Genomic DNA, 12,735 nt, shown 5'->3' with positions numbered 1-12,735 from the left:
CAGCTCAGCTAAAGGAAGGACCGAAATGAGGGCATCTTATAAGTGAGTCACCTCCACTTAGGCCTGGGTGCTTCCTGCTCATCTCTGTGAGGAGAACAAAAAGTTACTCGACTGTAACGGGGAGCATGGGGTCAAGACCTTGATAAATGAGGCCAGATCCTAATATGAAGTTATTCCATTCCAAGGTTAGTGTACCTAACTCTTCATTTCAAAAATGTAAACGACACCTCCAGTCTGTGGTTTCCTCCAAAATAGAAGACCTCAAGATCAGTCCCTGTAGAGGAATTTGCCCTGGCAGAACGTGTCAGCGTTCTTGAGGACAGTGTATTTTCTCTCCCCTTGTACTTGGATTTATGTTAGACCAGGGCTCAAGTACATCCCTGTTCTTTGAGTATGAAGAGCACCTGGAAACATAGCAGTAGCTGTCACTTTAGAAATCAGAATTCTTGAAAGAAAAACCTAGTGCCAGAGCAAGCTGTACTTTATCATTGTTTTCAGATGAGCTATAAATTACATGTAAATGGTTTCATAGACTCATAAGCTGTTAGAGCTAGAGGGACATAGAAATCTTGTAACCTAATCACATCTTTTCACTTGGAAAAATTAACAGCCAGAGAGTTTCAGTGATCTGTAGATGGGGCAGAGTCCAGACCAGAATAGTCTGATGCCAAATGCAGTACGCTGTTCCCTATAACATCAGATCGCAAACATGGGTGATCCCAATCACCTGGGGAGTTTATTTAAAATGCACATGCCTGGTCCATCCCCAAGAATCGGATTCAGGTCTGAGGTGGGACCTGAACATCTGAACTTCCAACAAATTCCCCAGGTACCTCTGTCCACGGAGTCTGAGAACCACAGCTCTGGAGCCCATTGGCCTGAACTTCATGAGAGGTCTTCAACCTCTCAGAGGTCCTGCCAAGGCTCCCCGCTTTCGGGAGATGTGGAGCTGCTGGTCCCTGCCTACCGGCTCTGAGCCACCTGCAGAGGTCTGGTCAGACTCACTAGTTCCTTTCCCAACCTCGGGAACAAATCAGAAGATGTCTTGGACAGAGGGCAGGAGCCTCTGAAAAGGAAGTTCTCTTCTCCCGGCCTCTTGTCCCCATTGAAACTGTAGGTGCTCTTAGATGAGGGACCACACCCGGTTTTCCTGGGAGGAGAGAGGCACCAGCCGAGGAAACAGTCCCCTGGCCAGCTCACAGTTGTGACTGGACCCTCCCTTGGCTCTGCTACTCGCAGTCACCCTGCTCCCCTCCCCTGGACCCACATCAGAGGCCCGCCTCCTTAAGCAGATTGCTTCCGATGTACACAGATGCCCACCTTCAGGGAGCATGAAGATAAATCAAGTAGGTTCACTTTCTGGGAAGGCTTATGGGAGTGTGCTTTTATTGTGTCTGAAGGCTTCTTTATCATCACCACCTAATGACATTTATTAATAGCCTAGCTGGGCTGCTCGTCCTCAGGAGGACGCGTGAGCGGTCCAGAAGAGCTTTCCCATCCTTCCGTGGGGCTGCCCTTCAAATTCAGAGTCACGTCAAAGCAAACTAAATTCCAAAGTTTAGATTTCTTACCCCAGCCTCTTCCATCATAGGAATCCTTTTCTAAACCGCTTTCTGAGGGTAATAGTTGCTTTATGACATTTTCTTTTTTTTTAAAATCTGGGTTTAATAGAAGAAGTATAACCATGGTAATAGACTTTCATTTTTCTTAATAGGCACTTCTTTTCTAGTACTTATGCTTCAAGAGTTAGAAGTGCAGTATGTTAGTGTTTTGTCTGTTATTACAGCAAGTTGTATAAACAACAGTTAATTACTTGTAACTTAATTTGAATATCACACAGAGCATTTGTTATAAGAAGAGATGAAAGTAGACCCAGGCATAAAAAAGTTAAGCTGCGTTTCCTTCAAAGCAGAAAGAATAAAGAACAGCACTTGCTGGGGGGAGGAGACAGATACTGAAAACAAAATAAGTTAGCTAATCAGATTTTCAGGTGGCCAGGAGTAGTACTTGGCGCACAGGCAAAGCATGCTCTGTGCTTCTCATAAATTGAATTTATTGATTACTTTCCCTTCTTTCTCACTTACAATCTTCTCCTTCTGTCTCTCTCACTCCCTGTTCCTCCTGGGAGGCTCCATTCTCTTCCACTCCCCACTTACCCTGTCCCTCCTTAGTGAAAACTCAGGTATGTCAAGGACGTATTTCCATTTTAGTTCCCCCCCCCCCCCCCCCGTAAACCTTTCCCCTGTAAGTGTTCCTTCTTACATACCAGACTTTACTAGGTCTTTGAAATCTTGGTGAGATGCTGGGTAACGTCAGACAGAGGCAAACACTCTGAATGATATCCTTTTTAAAAAAGACCAAGAACACTATTTTTATTCTGTCATGATGGTTGCGAGCAATCCCGGGTTGCCGTAATTCCTCTTAAATATATTGTGAGAGCTAGTAGCTGACACACTGCTACGATAGTCGCCCCTCCAAGAAAGCTGTAATTTAAAAAACAGTTGATGAGATTACTGTGTAACAAAAATATTAGAGGAAAACAGTTAAGCTCGTCTTAATCAATGGAAATGACACGCAGCCTGTGGTCCCCAGGGGACCTGCTCCTGTCTGACACGGCGGGCCGCAGGTCCTTCCTTCCTCTGTGGCTGGAATCAGAGAGAGACTTGGGAAAAGAGCTGTGTGGGTGCCTGAACCGTTCTGTCCTTTTAGTAATTTACCCAGCCGTTTATAAAAGGTGTTTCTGCAGGCCCCAATACGTGAACGAGGAGCAAACGCAAGGAATTTCTTTCTCCACGTTAAGATTAAGTGTTAGCAGTTCCTCAAATGAAGGAAGCGATTTTTTATAACTTGTAAATCTTCTCCCTCATTCTTTGGGGAATTTCCTATGTTAATTTATGCAGTGTTAAATGTATGCAGTGTGGAAATTCAGCCCAACAGCGGCGACTTACAGAACCGGTACAGAGACGGTAGGAGAACCTATAGGTGGAAACTGACAGATACAGACCCTGCCAGGCCTCAGGACCCTTCCAGCTGAAGTTCCTTGGGCCTGGATTTGGGCAGGGTTTATTGCATCGTTGTGATATAGTAAAAGCACAGAATGTTTTACCAATTAATTCATCTAAAAATTTTTTCAACTTGACGTTTGTTAATGTCTCCGACAGAAATGAGGTGGTTTTGTACCGCCTCTGGCCCCCATTGGTAGCAGCTGAGTGCAGTTTGACAACATGTGTATAGACCAGCCCTGGAAGACACAGCCTTGGCCCCTGTGTCTTCAGGGAGTCACCCAGGAATCAGGTGAACTGCCGTGCTCTCTTTGAGGATGTGATTTTTAATACTCATACCAAGGTATTTTGTGAATGTGGTTACTTCTCTGTGTTTTATATTTGTTCAAAAATTTTCTTCTAGTGTCTTCATGTTAGACTGGCCCATGATCTTCACAGCAGCCAGGGTCCAGCTCGTCTCTCTTATGAGAGTCTTACATTCTTAGCATTAACATGGCCTGGCTGAAAATTACCCCTCCATATTTGGTTGGGATGGCAGGGAGGAGAAAAGTAAAAAGATTTCCTAGACCCTTGTGAACACTTTAACTGCTGCTTTTAATTATGTGTGGTCACTGCGGGTTATTCTGCAACATTTGAAAAGAGGTATGTTGTCACACGGCTGTAACTATAGCCATGAGACCTAAATTGTAGAATGAGGCACAGCCATGTGGTTTTGACCAGGCAGGTAACAGCTTATAGTTCCCATTGGTATGTTGAAGTAAGTAGCGAGTATGTAACCCACAAAGTGGCATCACTCACAAAGTGATCATTTTCTTTAGTAATTAAGTGCCCTTACGTGGCCCCAGTATAGAGAGCTGCTTTATACTGACTTCTGTTTTGTATTAATAAATAATGTTGTGGCGAGGTTGTCTATATATCTGGAGTTTATAGAGCTTTCCGTCTGCATAGTTGGACTTTCACAGGTCAAGTCACAAAGGTGTGAGGATAAATGATACTGTGACATTGCCTGCTCTGACACTTACATGGTAAGTGCTCGATTTTTAAGTTTTCCAACAAATACAGATGAGTTTGAGAGGAGCCACACATTCTGGTGTTCTACAAGACGACCCTCTGCTGAGTGGAGTCTTCCACTTAATCTGCTTTGTCTTTCCGGTTTTCTCTAGATGCATCTAGCTTTTCTAATTTATTCAATCCTTCCTCCTTGACTGCATCATTGTCTTTTCTGACCATTTCTATATGCGTCCTTTACAAACTCCTTTGTCTGCTTTTATATCTATTCTTCTTTTGTGCCCTATGGACGTAGGCTTCTTAGAAGCCTGTAAAATCATGAATACCTTAGGATGACCTTTAGGATAAGCTATTCATCCTGTGTTTCTGTGACCCAATATGCTTATCTGTCCTTCTCCTTCTCCTTTTCCTTTTCTGCCCCTTTATTTCAATCTGTTTTCTTCATCTCTGACCTTAAATCTTTAGCTCTAAAGACCTTTGACCTGTTTCCCAAGCCTGCAACTTCCCTCTAGACATTTCCTTTGGGGATGTCTCATCATCTTCCCAGACTCCCAAACCCCAAATTTGTCTTCCTCATTCCCAAGATGACTCCTCCCACTGACTTCCGTGTTTCTCTTGGTCACACCACCTTTCTCCCTGTCACTGAGGCGCCACCATACCTAAGGTCTCATCACTGCTTTTTTTCCTTCCCTTGTCTTTCTATGACTCTATTTCTTGCTCCCACCATAGCTTCGTTTCTAATCTGTCTCCTCCCCGGTCTTCCCACCTCCAGACTCTCCTCCATTGGATCCATTGTGCTAAGGAAGTCTGGGTAACCTTCCTAAATGACATTTTCCTGTTAAAGACATTCATTGGATTCCTAGGTTTTTTCAGTGGCCAGCAAGGAAGTATCTCAGCCTGACATTCACAGTGGACCCTTTTTATACTCTTTTCCTTGGAACGTCCTGAGTGCCTACCCTTTCCTGTAGCTAGGCCTGTCTCTCTCCTCCATTCTTCATCCCATACATACCGGGCTTTTTCCCTCCTCTGAATCTTTACCAGTGCTTGTCCCCCTCATCCCTCCCTACCTTCTGTGTATATTCTATCCACAGTGAAAGATCATCTGAGGATCCTTCCCTGATCACTCCAGCTGCAGAGAGCTATCCTCTTCTGAAATAGGCAGCACCACTCTGCTTTTGAACTAATACCTTCTCTGGAAGAGTACACAAAAAATTGGGAAATAGGAGAAAGACAAAAAATTACTTTGTTCTATATATTCTTTTGTTCTTCTTGAATTTTATACTGTGTGCGTGTAGTACTTATTCAGTAAAATAAAATTTTAACATATATTTAGCAAATGTATTTTTAGAAATAGCAAGTTATTACTCTGTATTATGCCTTAATTTTCCATGAACATGTGTATTGGTTTCCCCATATCACCTAACTCAGTACAATGAGTACCTAGTAGGAGCTCAGTTAAGAAGTTGGGTGAATAAGTGGCTAGAAGGGTGAGGGATGGAAGGAAGAAGGCATGAACAAACAAGAGGCAGTCTTGGGCCTGACGTAGCTCTTCTTCCTGAGTAATTTCAAAACTAAAGGGGAAAGGATCACTTTTTCCTTCTTAAAGTTTCCTAAGAATGGAGACAGTTTATCTCCTGCCCTGGCTAGTTAGAGTTTTAATCTGATAGTTAAGAATTTTTTCTGTCTAGGATTTTATATATAGAAAATCCTAGAAACTCAACCAAAAAAAACTGTTAGAATTGATCAGCAAATTCAGTGAAGTTGCAAAATACAAAATTAACATACAAAAATGAGTAGTGTTTCTATACACTAACAATGAATGTTCTGAAAAAGAAATTGATCCCATTTATAGTAACATCAAAAACAATAAAATGCTTAAGAATGTATTTAACCAAGGAGATCAAAGATCTCTACTCTGAAAGCTATGAGACATTGATGAAAGGGATCAAAGAAGATACAAATAAATGGAAAGGTATTCCATGTTCATGGATTAGAAGAATTGATACTGTTAAAATGGCAATACTACCAAATGCCATCTATAGATTCAGTGCAATTCCTATCAAGATGCCAATGGTATTTTTTTATATGGAAATAGAACAAAACACTCCTAAAATTTATTTGGAACCACAAAAGACCCTGAATAGCCAAAGAAATCCTGAGAAAGAACAACAAAGCAGGAGGCATCACACTTTCTGATCTCAAACTATACTGTAGAGCTATAGTAATTAAAACAGTACGGTACTGGCATTAAAACAGACACATAGACCAGTGGAACAGAATCGAGAGCCCAGAAATAAACCCAAGGATGTACAGTCAACTAATATTTGACAAGGGAGATAAGAATACTCAATGGAGAAAGTCTCTTCAATAAATGGTACTGGGCAAATTGGATATTCACGTGTCAAAGAATAAAACTAGACCCCTGTCATGTACCACACACAAAAAATAATTCAAAATTGATTAAAGACTTAAATGTAAGAAACCATGAAGCTCTTAGAAGGAAACATAGGATCAAAGCTCTGTGACATGGGTGTTGGTGATTATTTTTTGGAAATCATATGTAAAGTACAAGCAACAAAATCAAAAATAAACAAGTGGGACTACATCAAACTGAAAAGCTTGTGTACAGCAAAAGAAAGTGAAAAAACAACCTACAGAATGGGAAAAAAATATTTACAAACCATGTTTCTGATAAGGGGTTAATATCCAAAATGTATAAAGAACTCATACAACTCAATAGCAAAAACAAAAAAAATCCAATTAAAAAATGGGCAAAGGATCTGAATAGACATTTTTTCTTCAGAGATGTGTGAATGGCCAACAGGTGTAAGAAAAAATGCTTAACATCACTAGCCGTTAGGGAAATGCAAATTAAAACCACAATGAGATATCACCTCATGGCTGAATGGCCGTCATCAAAGAGACAACAAATGCTGGCATAGATGTGGAGAAAAGGCAACCCTTGTGCACTGTTGGTGGGATTGTAAATTGGTGTAGCAACTATGGAAAACAGTATGGAGAATCCTAAAAAAATTAAATATAAAACTACCATATGATCCAGCAATTCCACTTCTGGGAATATATCCAAAGGAAACAAAAACACTAACTTGAGAATACATCTGCACTCCCATGTTCATAGCAGCATTATTTACAATAGCCAAAACATGGAAACAACCTGTGCTTTTCAATAGATGAATGGATAAAAAAAGCTGTGGTGTATATATAGACAGTGGAATATTATTCAGTCATTAAAAAAAACCCAAGGAAATCCTACCATTTGCTACAACATGGGTGGACATTGAAGGCATTATGCTAACTAAAGTAAATCTGACAGAGAAAGACAAATACTGTATGATCTCACTTATATGTCAAATCTGTATACAAAAAACATCAAGCTTATAGACAAAGACATAAGATTTGTGGTACAAGAGGTGGCAGGGGGTGGTGGGAGAGGTGTAGGAGGAAGGAATTGGAGGAAGGTGGTCAAAGGTACAAACTTCCAGTTGTAAGATAAAGAAGTACTAGGGACGTAATGTACAACATGGCGACTGTAGTTAGCACTGCATTATGATATAGCAAAGTTGTTAAGAGAGTGGATCCTAAGAGCTCTCTATACAGTGATAATTATTGTCTTTTCTTTTTTTTGTATCTAAATGAGATGATGGATGTTAACTAAACCTATTGTGACAATCATTTCAGAATATATTTAAATCAAACCATCATGCTGTACACCTTAAACCTTATACAGTGATATATGTAATTAATTCTCAATAAAACTGGAAAAAAAAATTCTTCCTGTCTACTGTTCCTCACCCACACCCACACAAATAACTAAATAGAATGTAGGGGCCATTTTTGTAATTTGGGAATACATACTTAGATCTGTGTAGCTCCACCCAGCATTATGAGTTCAGGAACATCTGCATTCTGCCTAGCGTGAGCAGAGGTTTCAGGGGGAGAATCTTGTCTTCAATTGAGAGGTTCCCTCTCCACCCCACTCCACCCCTGCCCCCTTAGCAGTAGCTTTCCCCCAGTCTCTGCAGCCACTAGAAATGCTCCCACACATCCCCAAATGTCCAGGGTAGTGAGGCGGCACGCACACTCCGCACTATGCCCCCACCCCCTCACAGTCCAGAGCATGTTCACCCTTAGGGCTTAGTTTGATATGGTGGGGGAGGGGTCATTTGGAGATGATACATGATTAAGCAATGATGTTCATTAAAGGTAGTCATATTTCAAGACAAGGGAGCATATGCCTTGCTATATGTGTTTTTGAGGTAGGTCTTTGAAAAGCAACACAAACAATACTAAATAGCTACTGCCCATTTTTGGTCCCCTTCTTCTGGTGGTAAATCTCATGTTTTCTATTTCTCTTTCAGAGCATGCTTGAGAAGGGAGGATAAAATCAACTTTTAGAACAAGCAGAATTCCTGCAGCGTTAATTCCAGAGGTGGAACATTTTTTTTTTTCCTAGTAAGAAAGCAACTCATTTAAAGAGAAGACCATTAAAGAGAAACATCAGAGAGCAGATTCAACAGAAGCATATCACAGTTTGATCAGCAACAGTTTGAAAAGCCAAGGCCTAGATCAGGGATCAGCCATCAAGGGCGTGCTACAGTGTTAATAAATCCATTTATGATGATTAAAAAGAAAGGCAGTCCTCTCCACCTTCTGTACTTTCTATTCAACTTCCTCTTCTAACCAAGCTCCATCATTGGGTGAACCTGCCCTTCCACAAAGCTGGGGGTTTGGATCGAGGGCTGAGGTCACTGGAGTGGGGAGAAGAGAAGGCCAAACCCCTCCATCTCGGGCCAGCAGTGCTGGGCGGAATTGGCTAGGCTGTGGCATGTTGGATTTCTTTTTCTTTTCTCCCTTGACTATATAAGAGCTACTTTATTTTAACTTATTATGGTGATCATGTAAGAAGACAAAAAGAGAAAATTTACCTCTTTTACTGGAATGATGTTTCTGATTATGAGTGAAATAAGGCATTTTTTATCAACATGAAGGCAACCTTGGCTTCTGCAACCTCTCGTCTATCATGAATACTGACATCTTTACTTCACTCACTATCAATAATAAATATATTTTCTGACGAAGACTGTCATTGTAGTCTGGGGCCTCGTGTGTTTTTTGGGTTTTTTTTGCCAGGTTAGATGGTTATACTTATGGGAATTGAGTTGATTTATATTGTTATTAATTTGTATTTGTGTGGTGCCTTTACTCTAAAAAGCTCCAACACACTTTGCAGATCCTCAGACAGGCAAGAGATGCTTATAATTTGCCTCTCAGGTACATAAGATTCAGTAAGATCTTTACAAATTGCCTGAACCTTCCTTTCTTTGGGATGGCCAAAGTCATCCTGCCTGGGGCAAGCACTAGATTAGGTAACCTTGGTTAGGAACTTCTGACCCTGCAATACTAGGAAAATGTTAAAAGGAAAAAAAAAATTGACCCTGAGACTTGATGAAATTGGAAAGAGAAGAAAAACTTCCTGATTATAACTCTCACTTTTCTACCAGAGGATTGGTGCGTCAACACTGGAAGTTGGAAATGAGCATTCACACCAAGTGGAAAGATCTTTCTGGGAAATAGATGAAAAAAAGAATGCCAGTGATCTGTGATGTCATCGAAATATCTTTTGTCATGTAGAAATTTTATTTCATTTTTATTTTGTTACAGAAGGAGATAATTTAGCAAAATAATTAAGATTACAGGCTCTGGAATAAGATGCATCTGTGTTCAAATTGTAACTCTGCTACCTACCAGCTGGGGGACCTAATTAAGTCACCCCACCATACTAAGCCTCAGATTCCTCAACTGTAAATTGAGGGGAAATGCAAGAACCTGCTTTGTAGCCTTATGGTGAAGAGTCAAGATGCTTTCCACATACATTTGGTCAGGTCCATTGTCGTTGGATATGTGACTATAATAAACTGGTATTTGGAGCTGGGGGCATGGAAAGAACATCCACATGTCTTTTACTTAGAGAAAGTTGGGATGAATGTAACTTGTGTCAGGAAAATTTCAGCCAGCCCCCTTACATGTCACTGTGGCTTCTCATGCATCTGATTCCTGAGTCGGCTCCATTTGAATGGCATATTCGTGGACACTTGTGGGCACACCTGTAAACCTGATGTTGATTCTGAATGACCTTGGGGACACGTCTCGAATAATTACTGAAAGGCTCTGTGATTCTGTTTAATGAAAGGTTTTTTTTTTGTTTGTTTAAATGATGCGAAATAAGCTGCATTCGTTTAAGTGTGAGTGAAGGAAGCGCTGGTAACTTGAGCAGCAGCACATGCTGGCACTGTCAGGAAGGCATCCAGGTAACTGCCTGGGAGAAATAATAGGTGCACAAAAACAAGTGTGTACGTGGTGACCTGCTGTAGTGTTTGCAAATCAGCGAACTCACAGATTCCCTCCTATACTGCTTTGTTTTGCAATTTAGAGCCAAGAACTTGGCACATCCCAGGCTGCCAGTCTTGTTGCTGGCAGAGAAATAAAGCACTGAAGAGTCAGGCATTTAAGGCTGGTTAAATCCGTGAACACGGGAGGTGGTTTGTCAGGACCTCTCTCTCCCAGCACCCGTTATTAACTTCTCATTCTGATGAACATGATGGGCACAAGGGGGAAAGACCACACTGTAGGAGAAATAAAAGGGTGAAATGATGCCTTCTCCTGCACCTCGGAGATCTCCCTGTTAATTGTATCACAACTTAGCCCAGGTCACTGTTAACCTCCAGACAACTGCTTGGGGAGAATGTTGTGATCTATGTGAGGCTCATGGGAGTAACATATTCCAATCAGTTAGCATCTCCATTAAGTAGAACACGCCTTGAACCACAACAGTTTAGCTCATGAAGCCAGGAAGAATAAAGTATCTTGAAAGCTGGTCAGATGTTATCACGCTAAACTAATGTCTGATGAACTTCCAGAAGACAGTGGGGTCGAAATCAGCACAAAGTCCTCCCTCTGGAAAGTCAAGAACTTATTACAGAAAACGTGCCAACGTGCAACGATTCAAAAAATTATGGACTGATCATTATTAATAGCAAATGTGGAGTGCCAAAAGCCAGGGGCTTGTGGCCTGCTGGTCAACCAGTGAGACTTCTCTCTACAGCAGCTCTAGGCTGCCGGTATTTTGCTTCGAACTAGACAAGCGGCCAGGTTCTCACCTTCTCTGGCTTAGGAGTCGGGAACCTGTGGTTCTTAGCTTGACATCTTTCAGCCCACAGGTATAATTGCTTTCACCAGAAACCCACAGGATAATCCTCTTCCCCCTGTTTCTGTGAGCTGTAGGAGTTGACCCTTTCAAGATTTAAGAACTAGAGCAGTTGAACAATTGAAAGAGTAGCAGTAACTTACTGTGATGATTCTGTTTTGAGTTACAATTCTTGACAAGCTAATACTTTGAATGAGTGAATTAATGTATATTTGTTTTCTCTGTCTGTCACGGCTTCCCCAAGTTTTCATCCATTTCTCAGCTTCCCCCCCTCAGTCGCTCCATCTTTATTGCCTCCTCTAGACTCTTCTGTGTATTTAAACTTTTCTCACCCTTCTTGGCCTTCCAGGCACACCTCCTGAGACATCTGGTATCATCTTGGGTGCAGAATCCTGGGCTCTTGCTCTGAGTTCTGTGCTTTTGTCTCTTGGAACAAGTCTCTTCCCCTCAGGTTTCTCTCTGCCCAGTGGCCCGCTCTGGTTCTTCTCCATTATAACAAGAGATTTTTGATACTTCCTTTTCTTCCCCAAACTCCTAGTTCTTAAAGAAGTTATATATTTAGAACGTCTTATGATTTAGTCGTTTTTTATGTTTGTAGTTCTTAGTTTGTAAACCCGGTAAATGGAACTTTTAAATTCCCTGGGAAAAAAACGTAAATTTGTATTTAGTTCTCTGTGGCCTTTGATTGTATTTTTCCTATAGTTTATGATCCTCATTAGAGAAGTGGTTTCCCATCACTTGCCCCAGGGGATTTACTGAGTGGGTGGGCTGTGTCCCTTCTGAAATGTTGCCTTAGGACTTGTACCCTGTTTGTGCCAGTGAGACCCACAATCCAAACCACCCCCAGAGTAGGAGACCAGGATGCTGGTGCTGTTACCTGCCTTAGTCTGAACAACACGTGGGCTGGTTAATTCACGTCCACAGTTTATTTTAAAATTTATGCTAGACATTTGTTTTAGCCTCTTGTCTTGCTGAGTCCTTAAAAGAATTCAGAACGTTAATAGTTGTCAGTTTTCACTCTCTCCTTCCCTTGACCTACTTGGTGTCGGAGGTGCCAACAGTGACTAAAACCATGTAAAGGGAATTAAAGGGAGAGGATAAGGACATACTCTTCATAAGATGGAATGCTGGCTCTTGGTGCTTCAAGCTGTGTGGAGAGAAGGCCTGGGCATTATCCCCATAAACTCCTTTTTATTCTCCAGCTTCTGTCATTCAGAATCCACTATAATGTGAAGAGAGAAGTCATTTTTAGTTATTTCAATTTAGATGATCTACAGCTATATCCATCTTACTGTCATCCCCATACCCCACGTGAGATGGGAGTAGTCAGTGACTTTCCAGGCTCGGTGGAATAGGAAACTTTGAGGCCGCCCTTGTATCCCAAGGAGGTTGACTCCTGCCCCGATGTACCTTGGAGAGCACTCCTTGATGAAGGATGGTGGATTGACTTGATAAGCACCAGAGACTTGTTCTCCTATACCTGGAATGAGATCACCTCAC

General features: G+C 41.5%; 1 protein-coding gene across 1 annotated transcript in view; it reads left to right on the top strand.

Annotated features, from left to right (window-relative positions):
- CHCHD3 (coiled-coil-helix-coiled-coil-helix domain containing 3) overlaps nucleotides 1–9,117 on the top strand; it is a 278,061-nt gene extending 268,944 nt beyond the window's left edge. The window contains exon 8 of the mRNA XM_082399255.1: nucleotides 8,390–9,117. Coding sequence (XP_082255381.1) covers nucleotides 8,390–8,413 — 24 coding nt within the window. The 3' untranslated portion in view covers nucleotides 8,414–9,117. The remainder of the gene's footprint in view (nucleotides 1–8,389) is intronic.
- The last annotated feature ends 3,618 nt before the right edge of the window (nucleotides 9,118–12,735 follow it).

Source organism: Balaenoptera borealis (genome assembly GCF_965194805.1).
Source record: "Balaenoptera borealis genome assembly, chromosome: 7".
NCBI lineage: Eukaryota > Metazoa > Chordata > Mammalia > Artiodactyla > Balaenopteridae > Balaenoptera > Balaenoptera borealis.
This window is presented reverse-complemented; position numbering and strand designations above follow the sequence as displayed.